This window comes from Atractosteus spatula, chromosome 4 (genome assembly GCF_055471065.1).
Source record: "Atractosteus spatula isolate fAtrSpa1 chromosome 4, fAtrSpa1.hap1, whole genome shotgun sequence".
Lineage (NCBI taxonomy): Eukaryota > Metazoa > Chordata > Actinopteri > Semionotiformes > Lepisosteidae > Atractosteus > Atractosteus spatula.
In genome coordinates this window covers 69,519,560-69,544,279 of record NC_142709.1, presented here as the reverse complement: position 1 = coordinate 69,544,279, position 24,720 = coordinate 69,519,560, and the positions used below count along the sequence as shown (strand labels likewise).

General features: G+C 38.1%; 1 protein-coding gene across 3 annotated transcripts in view; it reads left to right on the top strand.

Moving 5' to 3' along the window:
* Positions 1–24,720, top strand: part of kcnab1a (potassium voltage-gated channel subfamily A regulatory beta subunit 1a) — a 90,027-nt gene that overhangs the window by 16,930 nt on the left and 48,377 nt on the right. Inside the window, exon 1 of one of the 3 annotated variants that reach the window (XM_088913077.1) lies at positions 9,750–10,931. The exons of the other annotated variants lie outside the window; for them this stretch is intronic. Coding sequence (XP_088769203.1) covers positions 10,714–10,931 — 218 coding nt within the window. The 5' untranslated portion in view covers positions 9,750–10,713. Of the gene's footprint in view, positions 1–9,749; positions 10,932–24,720 lie in introns of those variants that run through there. 3 annotated transcript variants of the gene reach the window in all.

Here is a 24,720-nt window from a genome sequence, read left to right as displayed (position 1 = left end):
TTCCAAATGTTATATTACCCATTCAGCGGGGTGCTTTAAAATATGAAAGGAAATGTGCAAGTCTGGCTGATTTTGAATTCCTTTTGTATTCTTGATTCCTTAAGGTAAAGGAGGGGCCTGGGGTGTAAATTAACTTCATTCGCTTTACCTTCCTAGTATTGATCACTCCCCTTCCAGCTGAAGAGATTCTATTAGGATAATAGATTACAGCCGTCCAACACAGGCAGCTGCAAACTGCAGCAGGTCAATGAGCAGGGAGAGGCAGCTGTGCTCAGAGTGGACCTGGCAGCAGCTGATGATGCTGCTGATGGGGGAATTGGTGGGAAAAGGGCATCGGAAAACTATTGAGAACTGCCTTTTTTCCCACATCCACTCTGGGAACCACATTTGCTCAAACAATGTTTTAACTGGACAGGAGTGCATTCTGCATAAGACCCCTGAAAATGCAATGTGAAATCATTGCTGTAATCCTTCCCCTGCTTCTGACGGAGCTGTTCAGCATTAGATATTAAGATAAGGTTTTAATATATGCAAGCTGTGTCGTAACAAATGTTGCTGAAATTCAATTGTTCGAAGTGCGTACTTGGTTACAGTGGATTCTTTTTCAAACCAAATCAAATGATCTGTACACCTCGATAAACCGTATTCTGTTGGCTATGCAAGGTACCATGAATCAGTGATTTCAACTGCAAGACCTAGACCTGGTGTTTTATCTTCAGAAATGATTTTATCTGATGCAGAATATATAGTTTAAGGGTATGTACTGTAGATCAGAGTAGACGCCTCAAGTTTCAGCAAAGAAAACCAAGCTTGAGATGATTCATTTGCTGTATTGGAAATATTTCTTTGAGCCACAAGCTATGTTAAAAGGCACAGAAAGCTATTTTAAGGAAAGTGGAATGTTATCAAGGCTTTTTGTCAGCCTCCAGATTGTCAGATGAAGTACCTTATAATCCTTGCAAATGCCTAAACTAAAACAATGACTCTCTCTCTGCAAGGTAACTAGCTGTGCTTAATGGAATTGAAATGTCTTTGAGTGATTCAGATTATCTGTAAAAGGGCAGGGGGTAGGATCTGATAATATTTCAAGATAACGAACAACTTAATTCTCCTATCTTATGTCTAACATGTTAATGTTATGTTGAATTTGTTTTTGACAGCTCGAGCAAAGCTTCAGTTTACTGCATTGTATGGTGTGCTAATGGTCTCTGTTTTTAAAAGAGACAACACAAGGCATTTCCTTACCCAAAGGGTTGTGGGAATATGGTACCAATGGGCCACCATGCACATTAAAGTCGTCAGAGAACAGGAGGAGAACCCTTTACCCAAAAGGTTATGCGAGTATGGAACAAGCTACCTAGTAATGTTTTTGAAGTCAATACCCAGGCGTCTTTAAAAAAACAGCTGCATGAGATCCTTGTTTCAATTAGCTAATAGGCACTACAGGCTAGATAGGCCAAATGGCCTTGTCTCATTTGTAACCTTTCTCATATTTATTATTTTATTTTTTTTACATGTCTGAGCAGCTCTTTTACTATTTATCATCCCAGGCGTACATACTGAACTTATGCACTAAAAACCTCAATACCATACCACAATGCAGTACTGTAGTCCCTTCAAATTAAATTTTAATAATCAGAAAGAGCCGTCTGACACTCTTTCCATTAGTATTCAGTATAAACTAAATATCAGGGTGACATGGTGACGCAGTGCTTAGAATTGCTGCCTTTCAGCACTGGGATCCTGGGTTCAATTCCAGAACTGGGGTGCCTTCTGTGTGGAGTTTGTACATTCTTCCCATGTTCATGTGGGTTTCTTCTGAGTTGGCGTCCAGTCCAGGGTGTATCCTGTCGTGCTTGCTGAGCCAGGCTCTGGCTTCCCTGAGACCCTGAATTGGATGAAGAGCTTAGAAAATGTATGACTGGATGGGTGGATGAACTGGATGATTACAGACATTGAAGAACACCGCCATTGAGATCAGCTGCCTCAGTCAGTCTATTGCAGTGATGGACAAGTTCACAAATCACAAGAGAGCGAGGAACGGAAAACAGTCATGCCACTTCAGAGTCCATGGCAGAGTTCAGAGGTTAGTGGAAAAAAAATGAAGAGAATATGATCAAAATAACCTAGAAAATAACAGTCAAGACATGGCAGTGCTGTACAAGTTCAGGCAGATTATCAGGGCCTGTTTCTACTGTATGATTTCATAAAAGCATCAGCCCATTCAGTTATCTGAATAGTCTTACCTTCTTTAAATCTTATCTGTGGGTTGCATTAAAAGTCAAGAAACAGTTTTCGATAAAGATTTATTCAAATAAAGTGTACTTTTAAATAAGTCTGTGACTGAAGTTCGCAAATCACATATTGAAGGTATTGCCTGTGATAATTCCTTGTAAAAGCAAGCTCCATTGCAATTTCTCAGAACCTGCTTTTACACAATGTTCCTTTGAGTAAACTCTGAGATATTCGTTCCCACATCAAATGTCTTAAAGGCTCTTTTCTGATACAACACCATCAACTGCCAATGGTTAAATAATAAATGCTATGTTCACATTAAAAAAATTCCACATAAACCAACTGTAGTAAAAGTAAACTACTACTTTGCCTGTGGCTAAGATTGTTTTCCTTATAACCCTTGTAATAAAAAAGTTAAGGTTTAACTCGATGAAGATATATTTTTCGGTGCATATTTAAAAGCATACACATTGGAATATTTTTTAAAACAAACACATTGAAATATTTTTAATCCACACTAATATTTCAGTACAAAGGAAGCAAGTTATACAAAGAAGAGGTATTATATTGAGAGGAGGTCAAATTGTAATCTCACACTTCCACTCTCTGACGCATAAAAATTTCATTTGCACTTTGTGCCTTTGAGAGCACCTTTTCTAGCACTCCACCCTCCACCCAATATTCACCCTTACTGCTGCCTCCCTGGTTCATTCCTCACAAGTGAGGGTTATTGTGACAGCACTGACCTTATGGCCCATGCCATAATTTCTTCAGCCAGATGAGGTAACGCCCAACATTCGAATAGTAAGTACGCTATCCTTTGATAGCATTTGTCATGCTCTTTGCCTCGGATTAGTTGCAGGACAAGGTAGTGTCTACACGATAGCCAGCCACACCTAACGTCTCCTGGAATTCAGCACTGGTTACTGCGGTAATTAATTTAAAGGAATCATCTACCACCTGGTGGAAATTGTCGACCATTAGCCTTAGGTGGTTCAAGACTACATTCGCTGTGATCTGGCATTGCTAGGGAACTCATAGAGTTTGGTATGTCTCTAGCTTTTTATTCGAGTTCCTGAGTTCCTTTGTTTGCTTCCTAGATTCTGGGCCCTGCTTTAGGTTCTTCAGATTTCCCCCTTTATGAATTTACTGTGCCTCTTTGTTTATGGACCCTGCTTGCTTCTTTCCACTCTGAGTTTGTGCTGTGCTTCGGTTTTTGCCCAGTTTTGAAGTTTGCCCGTTTTGGTTTACGCTCTGGACGGCTTTTCGGCTGCTGTGACCAAACTGCTGAAATGACCATTACGACTAAGCCAAGGTTCCTTCTCTCAGGAAATATAGAATCTCAATATAGGTAGTGTAACGGTTCTTGGGGTTTCCGCCCCTGCCACTCCTGCCCTGCCAGTTCGCCCCTCGCTGTCTGGGCGCGAACCCGGGTCTCCGGCCTCAAACAACAGGGAACTTACCACCTGAGCTAAAGGAGACCTCCCCCAGCCCGGGCGGCTGAGATCCCTGTTATACGCAGGGGCGCATTCGTTACAGTAGGAGTAGATAGTATGATAATGGGAGTAGGTGCAGGAGTGATTAAGGGATGAAGCGCAATTCAATTGTGAAAGTGCATGTGTGTGTGGGGGGGATATTCCACTGTTTTTACATTGAGTGTTTTCTGTCCAGTACATTTTTTGCTTCACTGACTAATTCTACAGAGTGTGGTTAATGCTTCCATGGTGCATGAAGTATTTGCATTATTTCTACATTTGTTATTCCGTTTCAGTTCTGTTGAGAATTTCTTGCCCTGCAAAATTTCCAGATGGTGGCCCATTCACCTTTCCACACTTCGGTCAGCTTTATGTTTATGACCCCTGATACAGAGCATATGGTTCCATGAAGTGCATGTTCATAATGGGGTGTGAATGCCTTTCAGCTTGGCCACCATCCAGCACAGTGCAAGTCAGAGTAGGCCAGGAGTGGAGATCCATCCAACAGTGCTGATATTGGCTTATTTTAGCTTTAGATTTCCTAATATTGTACTTTCTCCAAGTCTAGAAGTATCTCATGAAGATACATTTTCACAAATGGGACTTAATTTTTTTTTCTGATTTTGGATTACTTGTGTGTAAATCTTTATATTAACAGATCCTTCTCCATTAAAAATATGCAGTCTTGTAAAAGAAGACCTCTTTCTTCAGGAATCATTTGTGATGTGGGTGGTTTGTGGTATATGATTGAGACTAGAATGTAGTCCTCAGGAATGGATTTATCGATGGATCAACTGTCAAAGGATTTATCAATTTAATGTTATTATTATTAAATTAATGTCTGTTAGGAGTACATTTTGAGAAGGCCACTTAAACATTTTGAAAGTCATACAAAAAACTGTCAAGGCATCTGGATTCTCATTAATGGCAATCTTCATGACAGCATTAGAGCAAGCAATTTTCTTCTTCTTAATTAGGAATCAATTTACTTCTGCATTTAAAGAGCCTTTGTTCTTAACAATACAGTAATACTGATCAGGGGAGTTAAAATTTAGAGTAACTCCTTAGAACATTATTAGTATAGTTTAACAAAAACTAAATACCAAATTATAGAAACTTGTCTCTCCCCTGATGGAACAAATAACTCTGATGCTTGTAAGAAATTGTGAGTGGCCAAATTTTCCAATCAGCTATGAATGATTACAAATCATAAAAAAATTATCCTCAGCTATTCCAATCACAGTTACGAGACTTCAGTTGGTTAAAATAATTTAGTCACATAAAATATTTGAGAAAAACTGCCTAGGTCGCACTATTTCTTATCGGTACACAGACCAGCCATAGTAATATTAATGTATAAGAGATACATTTTTGTGGTTAATAAAAAAGAACTTTGGAATCCTTGTCTGCATGTTTTGTAGCCTTTAGATTGTGAATCAGTGACATTATTGATCACTAAATGACATTTTTCATTATCTTGTGAATCCTATTTCAACAGACTAATTCTTCTATTAAAACAAAGCACAATAATAAGAATCTCATTTCACTGAAGGATCTGTTGAGGTAGGAATGCTATGGAAAAGAAGCCTCAGAGTGCAATACGTAGTCGTGCTTCTTCAGTTTCAGGGTCTTGTATGCGGTCTGTGTTCTGGGATGTTTCGTATTTTATTCCCTTTCAAATTAATTCGCTCCAAGTAAATCAAAAATCAGGAGAATCTACTGCATGCATATTTAATCATCATTCCATTTTTTTTTCCTGCCCGACATCTGTAGTCAGTACCACCAGTGAATCTTTGTGAATTACAAAAGCCCAAGAAGGAACTCAGGGAAAATTGTCTTACATGATAAATAACCTCTCTTTTTTTTTGTCTTTGCTCAGTACAGACTACATTTGTTTCCTTCTGTCTCTGTTTGTAGTTCAAGTGCACACTAAATAAACACTGTTATCATATTAGGTTAAATGTTAGTTAATATCCTTATTAATCCAAAGCAAACTAAACCAATGGGAAGATAAGATTCCTGCAGTCACAGACAGCTAGGGAGTTACCTGTTTGATACGGAGACCTCACTGTGTGAGTGTCTCAGGTGGACTGGGCATTTTGGTCATTGGTTTTTGCTTGTAGAGAGGACAGGCACACTTCACTGACTTAAAGAGGGTGTGCACTGTACTGAGCACCTGCAGTTGTTTCTCTGTTCAGCCCTTGATTAGCTGTATTTTAATTTTTTTCCCCAAAGATAAAAACATAATAAGGTGACAACAATATTGGCTGTTAAATGAAGCTTGATTGTGATGCCGCAAAGGTATTGAATAGAAACTCAAAACCTTGCTAATCTTCTTGCTAAGGACCAACATAATTATGAAAAAGAGAGACACGTGTTTCTTGCTATATAGCAATAGCTGATATGTGATAAGAAAAGCAAACGCCCTTAACACCTTTGATGGCAATGTGGAAAGAAACATCTTCAGCACAGGAATATGGTATGATTTACACTATTTCCTTTACACCCTTACACTATTTCACTGGTGTAAAGGCTTTTTGCGATTGCAGAGCAAATACAAAAAAAAACAATTTTTAAATAAAAGACTAAGTAATGTCAAAATATGCTACACTACTAACAGTAAATGTAATATCTATAAAAGAACATCCCAGTTTTTCAGTGTGAAACAAGAGGATGTTTATGCACTCTGAGCCATCCAGGTGTTTAGTAAAAACCTAGAAAAAGTATTTTATTACTGTGCATTATTTTATGTTAGATACGTACACTCAAAAGTTTAACACTCACCTAGTTTTAATGGAACATATTAAGTATTTGTATTGTATTTTATTTAGTAACACAAAATGAATAATAGCACATAATAGGTGCAGGTGGAAAAACGTGTATAAAGGTTTGAATGATTTGTAGAAGGAAGACATTGCAGTCATTACTGTATTGACATGAGCTCTCATAATATATTTTTTCAGAGATCAGACTGAAATCCAGGTGATGACCAGGTATTCTATATGTACACGTTTATGTGTCAAATGAGCATTTTCACACTGTAATGGGACTGGACCTAAAAGGACTCAAACTACTGATGATCAGGTGAAAACATTCTAATTATGATGATTGTAAACAAAGGTCCGGTAGCTGCTATGAACTCTCAGTGCAACTTTACAGAAGATGTCTGATGGGTTTTATACCTGTGTTTGGACCACCCTCACAAAGATGTGATAACACACGCAACCGTTGTTTCAACATGTGCAAACATCTGCAGTGTCCTCTATCCTTGCCGATGCCACAATTATGCAATCATCACAATAATGGCCTGCTTCACTTCTGTCAGTTGCTCCCCAGATTGGCTGGTATTTTCCAGCTAAGGCTGGAAACAGTGGAACATTGACTCCTGTGACTGGTCAGGCTCCTGCACGTTTGCAGTGACATCAGTGAAGTGTGTTTCCCACCTCTGTTCAACACGAACTCCCTTTCAGGATGCTGTGGAGCTTGTAGCCCTTCACGAGCCGAATGGCTCTGGCAGGAGGCTATGAAAGATCCCATGTAGGAGTGACCTCTTAAGAGTACTGCTTAAAAGAAACATACCACAGATGCAGCCCAGAACAATAGCATCACTATAAACCTTAAGGACAGAGCTGAAGTGTAACAACGTGGCACCAAATAGTTAAGAGGTTTATATTTAACAAAAGTATTTCTGTCAGCACATACATATATTCTGCTTTTATATTTGTCCCTGTTTTCTTAAATGCCCTGCTATACTGGGACAAATTATACGCAGACAACGATTTATGCAGCATGATGTAATTCAATTGATGTAAATTATATGTGAAAAAGCCCAGGATCTATTTTTTTCAAGAGGTACTTCAATGGCTGGCTGTTTGCCTCAATCACAAAGATAAGTCAACAGCCAAAAGCTAGCCCTATTGTACTCATCCCCTATCACTGCATTAATGCAGTAGTCTTACAACAAGATATATTATCTTTTTAACGAAATAATGTAGAACTGCTGGCTTATTTTAAGCATGTTTTAAAATGTAGTAGCTCAGGTGGGTAGCTGCGTCAGCATGCGTAGGCTGCAAAGGAACAAGTAATAGGCTTATTCCATGCTGAAAAGAGAAGAAAGAAAACACAACGTTTCGGCCGTGGAGCCTTCTTCAGGTGTCAGGTTCTTTTCAGCATGTTTTAAAATCCCTTATTGTACCTTTTTAATATAAAAATTTGTATTATATTTATTGAAACAGTAGAATATTGTATTGTTTTGTAAAGAAAGCTTTATTTTCACTAATACAGTAAAGCTTTACAGACAAAACAGCTGTGTTGGCCTATTTTTAATTATTAATATTAAAATGCACAATTCTGGACCTTAAGGAACAAGACTAAAAACCATGAACAAACAGCCCCATTTTGGGTCTATTCTGGGCGAACAAGTGACAAGGATACGCATGCCATTTGAGTGAGTAAAGACAGTGATTATGTATATCATTGGCTATTGATGGCGGATTCCTTAGGAATAAGGAACATAAATGTTAAATGTAGACTGCAATGGTCTGTGAAGGCTAGGAAAATGCTACAAAGTGAAAAGTTCACAACTAACTGGAGGAATCCTATAAAATCAATGCCTCAGAGGGAAAAAAAAAGAAAAATGCCCTGCAGTGTGAAACATATTTAATGAACCAAAAACTCTGTGTTCCTTTTGTGCAGTGTGAGGACAAAACTGCGCAGACATCACATTATGAACTTGGGAGTCAGATTAATGCCATGATGTGCATTTGAGATGATTGGGTTTGAAGTCACAGAAACATCTCTCTCGGGCATTGTTAGGGTGAAAGCTGGAAATGAAAACAGAGTGTGCACTTTGATGGGAATGCGTATTTTTACGCGCACAGTCTATCGCTATCTTTCACTGAGCAGCGCTCTCAGATTAATGCACTGAGCTGAGGCTTTCACTGCAGCTCTGACTGCAAGACACTTTCCATGGCCATAGGTGCTGTCCCTGCGAGTGCATGCCTCTGGTAGGCAGCATGCAGGAAAATAGAGCAGAGGTTGTGTTATTTTTCTCTCTCTTCTGCCTTTGAGCAAAATCGTGCCTCCAATCCCATTAGCGTGTCCGGAGTTTCCTGTTGTGCGTGCATGTGTGTGTGTTCAGGATTAGGAAAATAGCTGCAGAGATGTACTGAGTGGGTTTCCCTTGTAGAATGACATTCATATTTAGATTCTGAAGACCAGCATGCTGCTCTCACTACCAATCAAACCCCGATCACAGGCAGGCACAGAAGTCCGTATCTCACTGGGTTTTCATTTTCAAAAAGAAACCACTGTAATCCAGTGGTTCAGTGAAATAAGCCCTGACATGTCTAAAAGTGCAAAAGAAATGAGGGGATTAAGGGGGCAGTATTATGGGGGAGGGGCAAAGCAGTGGGGTAGCGATGGAGGAGATCTCCTGAAAGAGGTGGTGCGAAAAATATCGAAATGCTGAATTGCACGGTGAAAACTCTCCTGGCTTTTTTTTTGTCTTAATTTTCTTTCGGCGTGCCTGAGTGACATTTAAAGTAGGGCAAAGCAAAAAGAAAAATCTCCATTTAATTGGTATTTGCCCTATCAGCAAAAACACTGAAAATAAACTGCGGCATGTTCAGACCTCCACACACGCACACACACTCCTCCTTGGGCTTCTCAGCCCCTTGAGGCATGATGCTCCATTTACCTCAGCTTAGCCTGAACAACACTAGTTAATAATATAATGAAAAAAACAGCCTACTGTACATACAGGCTCACACACACACTCTGGTTAGCATACGTGTGACTGCCCCTTTCTGTATAAGAAGCGTACAGCTTTTGTCTCTACAAAGCAGCAAGCAAACCCTGCATTGTGATCTTATTAGTCAAGAATAAAGAGAAGACAGCCAGCTTCAAACCCCCTCTTCCCCTCACATATACCACAGCCAGTCAGCCGTTAGCGGTGTCAGTCCTATCCAGATTTATTTTTTTTTTCGTCCACTTTCCTGAAAACAGTGCCACTGGTGAAAAACTGCAGACAGTTTCTGAGTGCAGAAGCTGCTCTACAGAGCCTGTGCAGGAGCAGACAAAAGCGCAGCTCCTCTCCTCTCTTTCTTCTCCCTCTTTTGCCTTCAGTGCTCAGAATTGTTCCGGACAAAACCTCTGCTCTCCTGGAGTTTCACTGGCACCTTCTCGTAACGGTGAGGGAGGTATTAATCTCTTCTTTTTAGATGGAGGGGTTAAATAAAGGACTGGAGGATTAGAGAGTCTCTGTTCGGTGGCGTTCCTATCAAAGCATCTACATGGAAAATCTATGCCCTAAAGATCAGTGCTTAGCAGTAGACTTCAAGAATTTATTTACTTGATTTACTTGTTTAATTGTGTATGTGCATATTTTTTACTTATTTGGTAATCCTTGTGGGCATACACTGTATGTAGTGCTGGAGCCTTGTTGCGCTTGGCTCTCGACATCGATTTAGAAAGAATTTAGCAGCAGAAAGCTAAAAGAGCTCTGGACTCAAGTGGACACTTGCTTTCATCCCCGGGGCTTGATAACTGGAGATGTGGCCTTGGTGTTAAGACTGCTTGAAACAACAGCCTCAGCAAAAACCGGGACAGAAGTACATCGATATCTCAGATTAACATCAGGAGGTAGGAGTGACTGCATGAGCATTTAAAAATAAATACAGCACAAGACTGAAAACAAAAGAGGTGTTTGCACGAGAAGTTAATTACCTAAGAAAGGTATAGTGTCCTGCTGTGTGCAACACCCCCTTCGCTTCTGTCACGGGCACTTATCCTAAACAGCAAGCTGTGGATACTTGTGATGCTCCTTTGACATCATTCTGGAATAATCCCAACAAAGGAAGCCTCTGCAGTCTTGCGAGTTGAGTCTTCTTCGCAAAGCAGAGGAAGTTGGCGTGGTGTTCAGTGAAGCTTGTGAACGTGCGCTCGCGCGTGTTTGTGTCCTCCGCAGTGAAAGACCTGAGAAAACAATCAGACAAAAAAAGCCATGCAAGTCTCCATCGCTTGCACAGATCACAACTTGAAGGCTCGGAATGGAGATGACAGGCACAGCAAGCAGAACGCCACCAGCCCCAATGTGGTCAATGCAGCCAGAGCCAAATTTCGGACAGTGGCGATCATTGCACGAAGTTTGGGGTCTTTCACTCCAAGACATCACATCTCCCTGAAGGAGTCCACAGCAAAGCTGACAGGAATGAAATACAGGTATGAGCTCTTATTAGCTTCTTTCTCTACATTGCTTGAGGCAGCGAGAGGCATATTGCAATAGTGCCTCCTCTAGTACTTTTTTTTCATCTGTTTAACTGCTTGTCACTTTAAAAATAACTAGCCTTTTTTAGTCACTCTAAAGATGTGTTTTTCAAAGCGACGCCGGTATGTCTCCTGGTAGTAAAGGCAGTAAATGCATTGTGCTAAGTAAGGTTTCACCAGAGTAGTTAACTTAAGTAGATTTTGAGTTTTCTTTCCTATCACCATTTTTTAATCAGCTGTTCAGATCAAGAGAATGGGTTTGAAGTATACATATATCAAGAATAATTGGTATCAGATTGTAATTTTATATATATTAGAAAAAATGTTTCCTTACAAAATCAGTTTTGTTACATTTAATAATGTATTCTTAAGTTATCAGATACTAATAAAGCTCTTGAATTCATTTTAAAGAAACAACACCTTTTTTTAATCATAATTGAGGTATATTAATGCATCTTTGTTTTTTTCAATCTATCAGTAATTTAAGGAATTCCCGTATTTTAAATCCCCTGTTTTAAAATGAAACCACTTTCAATCAGCTCTGTCTTGAAAAGTCTTTCAAAGTCCTCTCCAAGAATCTTGTTCTCTCTGTATACTGTATATACAGTAGTATTGAGCCGAACAAACTCCACATCAGTGTAAGAGTCAGTTTAAGGAAATGTTGCGAGAAAAAATATATGTTGTCAAAAACTGAATATTTTAGCTATTAAATTGTAATATATTAAAACATTGTGAGATAACAAATATATTTTGCTACAACATTTATATATTAAAAAATATGATAAGTCTTGCACTGATCACTAAACATACTGTCGCCCTCATTCATCTTCTCTTTTTACCAAATTTAAGTGTCATGATGTGAGAATGTTTTTTATGAGGGAACCAGTATAAAATGTATTTTCAGGTGTATTACCAACTTTGACAGATGTTTTCTGATGTGATGAAACAGATGTAACCTTTATCGAAAGCAAAGAACTGACAAGCAAGTTATTTGATCTGCATTTTCTGTTCTTTTTAATTTTCTTTCCAGCTCTCCCTTCAGTTATTTCTTGGCTTGCAAATAGCTTTTCCTGTGCTGAATATTAATAATCACCTGTCATCAGAAGACACATCATGGGAATACTAATTCTGACCCCTGAAACTACACCTTGTTCAGGGCTGATTCAGCACTTTCATAAAACAAATCTGTTCTTCTCAAGAGCCGCTCTCAGATGGAACTATAAATTGTTTCTAAAACTGTTTTATTGTTTTGGCCAAAGGCTTTTTTTAAAAAAAAATCTATTTTTCATATTTGATTATTATCTCTGAAATTACATGTTGTAGAACTTGAAATATGAGACAGAAGATCGATAGCTGGACTTTTAATTATACAGTAGTATCTTGCTGAACAATGAATACTGTATGTCTGAGTGATGTTGGAGGTTTCAGAGAACTCTCTCAAGTTCTGAAGATCACATCATTTGTCATATATGCACGTCCTAAACCCTTACACAGTGCTGAGCTATGAAGTGCTCAAAGCACGGATTTACCTGTCAGGAGTTCTAACAAATAAGATGGCAGTACACTGTAGCACAGTATAACTGGAGAATTGTAGCAGATGTCGAGCTGCTGACATGAAGTCCAAATAACTCAGCTGGAATAAAGAACCAAAATGGTATTGGGTTCATGCCTAAATTTTTATCTGAGTGTTCCCCATGTCTTGGGATATTGGTTAGGCCTGATTCATTGGGTCAAAACTCTTTGGAGAGATGACTGTGGGGTATATCAGTGGATCTGTCAGATATCCATGCCATTTTCATTAAACCTGTCCATGACCCCTCTGGAGCAATCATGAACACAAGGCTCCTAAGAGATATAGGCTAGTAGTGAAGGCTCCAAGCCAATCGCTTACAATTTCGCCCTCTTTTAAAGCTCTGGGTGATAAATGGTTTTCAGCCTTAAAAAGAATTCTCAAAGACCCTGCAGGCTCACAGCAGAGGAGGGTACAAAATTTCTGCAAACGATCTTTGGAATACAGCTTTCAATACCAATGCTTTCTTGATCACAGCAAAACAGTATTTGCTTCAACATCACAATTCAGTCAGCAAAATGAATAAATAACGATCTTTCATGCTTTAACTCCAGCTAGAAGTCCTATTTACTCTTTAAGCCATGTTAATATGGGACTAATGCCGGAAAGCTAGTTCTTGTTATTATGTAATGCCGAGATGAGGCAGAGATAATAGAAATTAATAAAGAAGACAAGGAGGGATGGTTATTCAGATAAAGAATAGATATCAGGTGAACTGAATAAACATCTGGACAGCTGTTTTTCCTTATTGCTTTATATCTAGAAAACCTTTCACACTGTCCATTAGTCTTAAAATAAGAAATGTATCTCACCCTCAACCACATCTACTGTACTTATTGTACCTGTCATGCGAGACACTTTAAATCTATTTTGTGTCTCATTTTAACTTAGCAGCCTGTAAAATGTTTACCTTTGAATATAAATATAACTGTGTAACATTACAATGGTTACATTTGAGAGGACATTTAGCCTATTTAACCCCTTTTTGGCCAGATCATTGCTTATAGGTACAACAACCTTACTTGTACTCATAAACCAATTCTAGGATTGCCTGCCTGCATTATGAATTATAAGGTAATCTTTGTGCAGGATCAACAGGCCCTGAGGGTCAGCCTTTGCTTAGCAGAAATGCACTGAAAAACTGTGGTAATCAGACAAATGTGAAGGCTTTCCTGTAGGCAAAGGTGTATTTGATGGAAAAGAAAAAAAAGAAAAGAAAAAATATACTTTTTTTCCATTCACTCTCTTTGCCCTTTTTGTGATTTTGACTGGAGATCGGACATGCATTAATGAGACACACACACAGAACTCCAAACAACAGAACACCAGAGTCAAAGTGTGAAAGTCACCCAGAACAGTCCCTCGGAATATTTTGTAAATGTATGACCTTATTTAAGACATGTGGAGCCAGAGAGCTCTGATGCTTTTTGAAAGTAATAATGTAATTTATTTCATGGGCAATTTGTAGGCCAAAAAAGAGGACATTACATAGCCTGGTGATTCTCAAACAGTAAAATCAGCACAAGGCAGTATTATCTCTTCTTGTTTCCATGACAACTGATGAAATAATCTTTTTACACATATTTATAGCAGACTGCATAGTGTTAATTGCCAGTAATTACATACTGTATCCCAGAGTTTTCATCACAATCAATTGCCAATGGCATAGATAAAGGATAACGCCCTAGAGGGTTAATGGCAGAAAATGCAGGGCAGTTTTCTGATATCACTGAGAACGCGAAACTATTTAGTGTGGGAATGCAGAGGTGAAACAGGCTTTAGCTCAAAGAAAGCAATAAAACATAAATACCAGCTCTGAAGATGCCATATCGCATGTGCTGTTGACATATTACTCCATAAATGGAATATGCAGTTACTTTTGCAGTGTCCTTTAACATCAATTAGTACATTTTGTTATGATTTAGTCTGTGTGTGCCCTGTGATGGACTGGCGTCCCGTCCATGGTGTATCCTGCCCTGCACCCATCTTGCTGGGATAGGCTGTATTAGGAAAAGGATTGATGTTATGATTTAAACATAAATGATGGAAAGATGACTGACATGAAGGCAGTCTTCCAGGTGCTAAAAACATGTCAATTTTAGGTAGGTGTTTAATGTAGCTTTCCCTCGTTTGATCAACCATGTTGTTGAAGACGATACCCTGACTTCCTACTTTGAACGTCTAGATGAGGTTCTTGGATCGATTAGCCCAAGATTAACTACCAAATGGGCCAGAGGTTCTCCTCTCGCTATTTTATCTCATCTTGTTACCTTTCTTAAGTATTTATGTTCTTCTTATGGAACTGTAAGTCTTAAATGTTGACAAGCACAAGGAAAACAATTACTTTCGTTCTTTGCAATTCAAAGACCAGCAAAAACCTGGACATGACCATTAAGATTGAATATGTTTCTTGCCGTAACATCTCAGACATCATTTTACGTGTTGCCCTCTGGGGTTTCCTTGTAACAGTTTAATTTCATATTGGGATTAGTGAGGTTTGCCACACCAAAAAAGAAAGCTTGTTTCTGTATGAAAGTGTACATTTTTATTTTCTGTTTTTTATTTTTTAATTTATTGCCTGATACAAGTTTCAATATTTTACATCTATAACTACTCATAACCCAGGATTCACTACAGTGACTGAACCCTGTTTAAACTATCCCAGGAGTGTAGGATTACCAGACATGGAAAACAAGGAAATCTGATCAATGAGTGGTAATCAGCCTTCATTACTTTTTATTGTTACTTGAGTTAAACAATCGGACTTGAATAGCAATGTTTTAATATGAAACTCATGTGTCTAGTTGAATTCAATTTCATTTTTCTATTATTTTTTAAGTAAAAATTGAAGGATGACACCCTGGGTGGTGAAGCATTTTTTTTGGTCCAAAATTTGTTTTGAACTCTTAACCTTGTCAACTGCTCCTCAAGAAATTAATTAAGCTACTTGCCACAGCCAGTGATCTCTGACTGGTATCAGATGCCAGACTGCCTTTGCATTTTGTTGTCTTTCAGAGTTGTTAATTTTCATCTTACTGAACGCACCGAGAATCTGGGAGATTCCTGTGACTTGACTGCTGTTAATTTGCGGTCTCTTTGTTTTTGTCTGTGTACAGTGGAGCTACATTCATTTGAAAGAAATTCCAGTGTTTTCAGATGGAAAAATCACTCGTTTCTTTCAACATGGATGAAAGTGATAGGAAGAAAAAAGAGGTTATCTTAACATCTTCTCATTCGGATCACCACATGATCAAGAAACGGGGGGGGGGGGGGTGTTTATATAGAAGCACTTCCTACATGAATGAAAACATTCTGCTTTGTACTATGAAATTATATATTCTTGCTTTAGCACAAAATGTCACATACATTAATAAGTAGGTCTCCAGGCAGGAGGCACTTTCACAGTCCGATTAAGTTCTCAACCTCATTCCTCAGTGGTATTGGTTATTTTGAAGACTTTCCATGGGAGATGTGCTTTTTATTCTCTGAGAGCTCATTTTGGAATTCCAGAATTTTGTGTAATCATTACGGAATAAAGAAGACAAACCTGAGGCCAGTTAGAACTGTTAGAAAGATGTATTATTCCCCGCATGAAAATACGAGCTGCTCTGAATATTAAACTCCCTGCACCTGAAGCAGGTGGTAAAATATTATAACATGGCTGCAGAGTGCAGATGGGGTTAATTTTTTTTTAAAAAGAGGGGAAAAAATAGGTTTCTTAATCCATGAACAAAAAGTACAGCGCTGAAAGCCAGATTGGAAATTGAGTTTTGTGACTGAATATAATTTATGATTTCTCTAGATCAGATTTCCTCAACAAACTTTTTTTAAGAGAAGATGCCGGTGTGGATTTATGTTGCCATCAATGTAAAGAGAAGATGGAAACTGTCAAGAGCTGGAGACAGTGAAGCAGAAGCATCTTTATTAGAATACTTACAAGTGCACAATGAATGAGAGCTCCAGGCACCAGTGCAGAGAGGGGAGAGGAGTGTGTGGAGGTCACTGTCTCACAGCCTGGGAAGGCAGCATGATCATAGCAAGGAGGAATGCAGTGCTCACCCCCGCCCTGCAGGTGGCGTGGCACACTGCCACGTTGGAAACTCTCTGACAAAAGCTAAGCCTGGGTCAGTCAACTCAGATCCCACCAGAGATCCAAGATGGTCTTATATGCTTAAGAATCAGCCCAATGAGAAAGGGCTCTGAGATCTCATGAAGTGCACTTTGGACAATGCAAATGAAAGAAGAAGAGAGACAGGTTAGGGTACATATCAGTGAGTATTTACCCTAACCTGTCTCTTTTATTTTGTCCTTTGCATGGTCAAAGTGACCCTTTTATGAATCTGATCACACAGGCAGGCCAAATTTATATTGCCTGCCTTTCTGTAAAACTCACTCAGCAAGCAAATTAGTCACTGTTGTTGCTTGAGCCATCACAACCGTTTACAGTGTTATTTGGAAGCTGGGTGTTCAATTCACAAGCAGGGAATAAGCTTAGCTTTCTGTCCTCTCTGGAATGCAGTAACAGAGGGTCTAGCCATTTAACTGGCCATCGATGTCTTTGGAGAAATACTAAATCCAGAAAAACAAGTCAATATCTGAAACCTCAGCCTACAAAAGCCAGCTGACATATTGAAGATAAAACGTGTTATCTTACCAGTATGAAAGGCATCACCTTTTTAATTTTGCATACTTGGGATGAGACCATAAAAATAATTTCTGTCCAGATCCAACCTAAATTCGAATGCAGACTTCAAGGAAGGAGAGCTTTGGACTCACTGTCTCATGTGTGTTTTAACTCCCCAAAACACAAAATCTTTAGTAGATGTGCCTGAATTCACTAAGAACTGTTGATTACAGGGAAGTAAGTGCAGAGCAAAACCTGGATACAGAGGAGGAAGAAGGAAAATAAACTAGCATACAGCGCTGGAATCTCTAGAATCTAGGTTATCGTGTTGCGAAGTGAAAGGGCTATGCACCTAAAATTCCATGAGGCTGCAAAAATGAAAAATATCTGCAGTAAATTAAAAATAATGATTTTGTAGTCAGCTGAGAATCCCCCTTTTTGGACTGTGTTCTTTTAAACTAATTCTTTTTGCTGACCATGCGTGCCTAAGATAGTAATAACATCAAACTTAAGACATGGTCTCTCCATCAATGAGTCACAGAAGATTGAAAATGTGTTATTGCTGCAGCATAAGACACTACTCACCACCTTTGGCACAGTTTGCAAGCAAGAACAGGTGGTTAAAGGTGTATCATAATGACTTTTCTTAATATTGTGATATAAAATACAGATCATAGAGTGTAAATAATGTAGCTAATGGCTCAAGCTTGTCAAAACTGACAGCAGATTTTGTTTTAAAGGGTCATTCCAATGAACTTGCATGGTCTGGGAAATTTTCCTGAGGAAGTAATCTACTATTTTCATTCATGGAAAGGCTGGACAAAATCCTTGGATCAATTAGCTACTAACTGCCAAATGGGCTGGAAGGGCCAACTGTAACCTTTACAAACTCTTCTGTTTTGTGACCATTCTCATACTCTTAATTAAGCCTTTGGCAGGGTTAACTGTGTAATTTAATTAATTAGCAAATTGTGTGCAGATTCAACAGCTTCTACGTTCCAATTTTTTTTGGTGTGTCTTTGCTGGAGCTTTGCTTTGTTGATAGCTCCGTTTGCACACTGAAAATCCTGTTTCAGTCATTTACATGCTTTAGCTAGGATATTATCATATCTCTCACATAGGATATTATCATATCCACACCTGAAGAATGCTCCACGGCCAAAACATTGTGTTTTCTTTCTTCTTTTTTTCAGCATGGAATAAACCTATTACTTGTTCCTTTGCAGCCTACGCATGCTGACGCAGCTACCCACCTGAACTATTATCATGTCTTCACTTTTATATGATATATATATAACATATCTTCATAACTGCACTGAGGTACAGCAAATACTGTTATAGTGTAAAAAAAATCAATTTACTGTAGGTCAATGTTTCAAAATTACACAAATTCTGAACTGTTACAGAAGATGCTTGAGGAGTTGTGTTTTGTCCCTGACACCAGCCATGTGGCCTGAATTTACTAGAACTTTGAACTGAGAAACAGAATCGCATTTGAAACAAATGCAAGTACAGACTTGTCTTGATGTGATTTTGGTTTGAGTTCCAAAAGCATAAATAACCAGATTTCTCTATTACAGTCTTAATCTCCTCCCCCTGTCTTTTGTCACCATAAATATTGATGTCCTTCTGTTTAAAAAATTTGTTCACAAGTTGTGAAGTAGAAGATAACATTGACAGCAAGCAGTAAATTGTATGTAAACATTCAAAGGTAATTCGACATGTCATGTTGCCTTATAAATGGCAGCCCGAAAGATTTAAACTTTTTTTTTTCATTTTTTCCTGCCCTTTGCTGATACATTTGCTCGTATCAGGAATGGTTTTATGCAGCATGTTTTTCCTGCTATTTTTAAAAATGTGGCATTGCATAAGCACATAATTAAGGATGTCTTCTGCTGTCATATGTTTTAGATAACCCACAGAGGTGAAACTCACGTGTCTGATCTACCACACGTTGAAGGCTAAAGGCTAGAAAAACTTCAGCATAGAAATGTGTTCTAAAGTATAATATTATAGTACATATTATAACACATCATTGTTATATAATTATGATACATACAAATATGATAGGTTTGTTATCATATTCCTATTATTTCACATTATCATCAGTGATTTTTAGTGTTTCTTTTATGTGTGTGATCTATTTGCAATCTGTATGAACCCGAGTGGTGTGGAGGTGAAAATCTCCATCACCTTGCAGCAAAAACTGTTTTGATTACTCTTCTTCAAGAATTAGCTTGAAGGATTACTGATCTTTGTTTCTTAATAACATTTGTTGTAAGCTGTGTGGCAGTAAAAGTAGACAAGCTTTTCAGAGGATAGAACACAAAAGATTTGTATACTTTTCTTAAACATGAAATGCAGTTTAAACAGAAATGGTGGCATAAAGCAGAATCCATTTACAGTTGCCATGGGGACACACATTATAGTGCTTAAAAATAAGCAATTGCACACCTGTGAAAAAATGCTTGGTAAGAGTGAAAGACTGAGACCAGAGTCATGCTAGAGCCCTTAACTGTGACACATTGCAAATTAACTGAATGTTTTTTCTAACTACAGAAACATCTTCATTTTAAAACATAAGGTATATGAAGTAAATTCCTGTTTATACAGTATATAATAACAACAGAGACCCTTTTAATTCACCTAGGATTTGAACCCACTACTATTTTCCTGAGTCCTAATCACTGCTCAGCACTCCTGGTAAGCTGACACTTAGAGAAACTTAACATATGTTATGAAGGTGCTGTTCCCCCATTTACTATGTTACAGAATTTTGCTCTCATTCATTTTAAAATGTACACGCAGACTATTGGATTTTTCTGCAGTAAATATCCGAATATCTGAATCAATAGTTCCTCCGTAGAAACAATCCTTCTTAGCTAACCTCATTGTTTGACACAGAACCTCAGGCAAGAGCAATAGATACCGCTCGGCCAGCCTTTTGTATCTAAAATTACACAGTTACAATTTAACTGCAGCATTTGGAATATTTCTTCTTCATATAAACAGATAGATTTGCTCAAATATTTGTTCAGGCAAGATCAGGTTAAATTTTCAAACAGATTTTAATTTCATTTCCAATATTCACTATCGTTTAGTCACTTTATTAAACTAAAGAAGCACTCTAGTCTTTTAATGACTAAACTCAAATTGCTCTTTATATCATATTATGATTTTTTTCCCCTATAGTCAATACACTGCAGTAGATCAGATAAGAAAATAAAAGACTAAATGATAGCCTTGGAGCCACAGATGAGGGAACATAATTGACTGTTAATCAAATGAAAGCTCTGCATGACGGCCTAAACATGCAGTTATACCTCTCTAATTTCCAGAATTGATCACTTTCATCTGAGACATATTTTCCAGCAAGACAATGTCTTGAAATATGAGAGGTGGTATCAAGTAGCAAAACCTTATGTATTGAGTCTAATGTTGTGTTGACAGAAATTCTGTTGGAGCTGCTCTGGTAATTAACAGGCTCCACAGTGTAGTCTGATATCATCAGCTCATCATGTCAACAAAAGCCGTTCACAGCATGAACGACTATACAGGTTTTTACATAAAGAGGTACTATCACCCCCAAGGGGTTTAACAGAATTAATCATGCTTTTACAGCTCGTTTCTAAATGTGTAATGTGCAGGATGTTGCTGCTGTTGTACTGTTTTGAGTAGTCTTCACTTTGTTCAAGTTGAATAGTGAATTCTGTTTTCATTTCGATATTCTCCTGGCATGGCACTTGTCTTCTTCTTTTGCGATTTGTTTAACTTCAAATGAGCATCCAAAACAGAACACTGTCCAAAATCAAGGTGTGGCAGCAATGCATTTCTACAAACTGATTAAGGCAGATAGACTGATAGTAGGACTGATAGTGCTTACTATTAATTTTTAGACTTTAAGTTGTGTAATTCTTTGTAAGCAGTATTCCGGGCCCTGATTTATTACCTGCTGTGGGTGAACAGTTTGGTTGCCAGTGTCTCATTGTGCCCTACATATCTTTTGCAAGGTAGAGCACATTTAAATACAAGTTCAGTGGTGCATTAATGATATGAGATCAGTGTGGTTTGAACGTGAATGTGAGCTGTATTTTCACTAATATAATGGTGTTCTTTAAATACATGTTCATAGTTGTTATTGATAGAATGAATGTTTATCTACAGTAATTCCTTCTATATTTATTCAGGAGTGGGTCCTGAGGCCAGCTAGCATTGGCCTCATCATCAAAACAGTACGTATATCCTGGAATAGAAAGGTCCGCCTATTATGTTTCACTTATTCTATGCTGTATAGTCCTTCTGGTACAATAGTGTTTTGCCTGATTAGCTTTATGCTTCACTTTAGAAATTAAATTTTAATGTTATACATTGCTTAAAACTCCCCAGGAGCACAAAAAACGAAAGCAGTTAATTATTATGGCTGACAATTGCCAATATTGTTAGCTGAAATAAAACACATAAGCATTTTGCTATTTTATTTTTCTTTTTTCATCTCTACAGTTCAAGATAAACAAGTGTTATTGTATAAGAATGTCTTATCATGCACAGCTTTATAACCTGCTGTAAACACCAAACTTGTGTTTATAAACTTGCATTACATTGAAGCAAGTCTCATGTTGAAGTAAGGTTGTTTCTTTCGATTATATAGACTAGATATTGTAATATGTAGTATTGCATTCTTGGAGGGCAGTATTGAAGGAGCATGAAAAATACTAGTTATATTAATCATTTAAAGCCTTGCAGAGCTTCCTGCAATATCCTATAAATAAATCATGTTTGCATGTTACTTTTATACAATTACTTAAGCTTTAAACTTAAAACGTTTAATACATTTTCAACAGTGTTATTACATCTGCTGATAAATCAGCTTGCCATCTCCTGATTCCTCTGTCACCTTGTGCTGGCTGTGACAAACACCATGCCCACCATATTAGTCTGGCACTGGAACAGACGCTTAGAGAAGCAACGTTTTTCATAAGAGACATGTTTGAAGGCCTCCTTTCAATTAGAATGAATGATTTGAGTGTCAAATGAGTGTTCCCATTACTGCTTGATTACCCTAGTGACTAGAAAACCTTCAGATTTTACAAAGACAGGAAGTTCATTTTATTTCTTCTGAAGACGCTTGTCCATGTCATTAAAAATCCCAAACTGAATATGAACATAACCTACATTTTTTTGTGGGGAATATAATATTGTAAGCTGTTGGTATGGAGATTAATAATAATAATTGCTTACACTTATATAGCGCTTTTCTGGTCACTCCACTGAAAGTGCTTTACAGGTAATGGAGATCCCCTTCACCTCCAATCTATAGCCCCACCTGGATGATGCAACAGCAGCCAGAGTGCGCCAGTACTCTCACCGCACATCAGCTATCAGTGGGGAGGATGAAGCCAATTCATAGATGGGGATTATTAGTCACTATACTGGGGCATTAGGACCCACACAGACTGCGGGGTGAGCGCCCCCTACTGGCCCCACTAACACCTCTTCTAGCAGCAGCCTTAGTTTTTCCCAGGAGGTCTCCCACCCAGGTACTGACAGGCTCACACCTCCATAGCTTCAGTGGGCTTCCATTTGTGAATTGCATATGGCTGCTGGTGAGAAGACTTTTTTAATATTTTCAACAACTAATAAATATCACTCTTTGTTAACTCTGTGGGCTATGAATAAATATAGGAGCAGCGAATTGCAATTTGTTTATCATGACCTTTATGTTCTGGAGCTTATCATGCAGTGTTGAGAGAAAGAAACTGCCACTCTGCACAGTCTCAAGCCTGGGTACTTTCACTCATAATGAGCCATTGTTGATGAATAGAATATCAAAACTGGCACACAACACAGATTAGATCATTTCCTTTCTACAAAGAAAACGTCTGATCTGTAATACCCTGGATCTCTGGGCTTTAGGATGCTGATAGTCGTAAAATATACCTCTACAAGATGTTTTCCACTATGGCTATTAAAATCTATTCTTTTCTTAAAGACCAACGTCTTGATTTTCTTTCAGAAGTTTAAATAGTCCAGTTGCTTGTTATTGCTATTAACATACGTGAAGCAAGAAACCAGGATGGTCAGCCCAGCTGTTCAGCTCAGTAAAACCACCAGAAAATGTTCTCTGTGTTCTATCCCCTGAAACTGTTTTATTGAAAAAGTGTTTCCTAGAATGTCATTTAAGTGTAATTCTACAATAGCAGTCTGATTCTGCACTTCAGCTCTAGAGAAGATTTATTGTAAACATTTTATAATGCAAGGTAATAGTGAAAAATTCCGCTTGCTTTCTATTTTTTTCCTAAAGTCAAACATAAATCATTTTGTGTGGTAAAGACACTAGAATTGACCATTATTCACTTTCTTTAGAACTGACTTTTCCATAGCAACTGCAGTCTCTTGGATATTAAAATACTGTGATAAAATATGGATTGTTTGGAGTGCTTTGTCTGTCTCAGATGTTTAAAAGCTTTTCTTCTGTCAGGTAGCCATGCTTTTTTATAGCATTCATCTTATGTATTAGGATGGCTAGCCTGAGGCACTTGTAGCAAGGCTTGTTCCTAAAACTGTGAATCCATTCAGCATGATTTAACTTCTTAATATGAAACAGCAAATGTCTCCTTAAGACTTCAGGGAATTATTGATGCTAAACTCATGTCAGCGAATAGTTCTTAAAAGAGATTTATTTGCTTGATTGCATGTCTCATAAAACTTTAATAATTGACATTACCAGTATTTTGCAGTTGTTTTTCTAAGAGAATATTGAAATATTCTAATATTGAAATGATTAATAATGATGTTCGAGTCGTACTGCTTCATTCTGAGAGTGTATATTACTTTTTTGTCTGTGTTTGGTTGAGATTTGTATTAATTTAGCCAGTTTCATTTCCCCTTTCTCAGTTGTCCACTCAAAAGCCAAAACCAGTATCTGCATTTGTTAGGGGTGACACCCACAGTCTCATACTGTACCTGATTCAGGACAAGGCTAATTTTCTCATTGGCCTCAGTAGATATTTGGGATACCTGAGGGATGGAACACAGGGACAACTTTTCCATCTCCTGCCTGTGGAACCAGGGAAAGTATAGCACTGTCTGTCTCTCAAGCCAAAATCTGACAATCTGACAAAACTGGGACCAGCACCAGATATTTTGCAATGAGAGCATTTTCGCTCGGCACGGTACCATCTGTCAGCAGAGCCAAGGGAGAGACTCTAGAGGCTATGAACGGTAAATTAGATTTTGCAAAACTGCATTAAAACTGAAATCTCATTTCTTATTTGTTACCGTTTTTTCATTAACTCCAGGCTGTTAAGGATTCAGTTAAAGAAGCAATTTGTCAGGAAAGTCGAAACCCGGATGTCAAGTAATTGCCCGAATTCTAAGTAATCTGCTTTTTTGGGGTTTGTTTTCTTCAATGTAGTTGCTGTTTTATGTAAAAGTCAACTCAAAATCTCAAGGCGGTCTTCAGGCTATGTAGTGTGTTTAAATCCATGAATACTATAGCAGATTTAAAGGTAGAGAACACCTGATGGAAGAAATCATCCTCTGGCATTCTG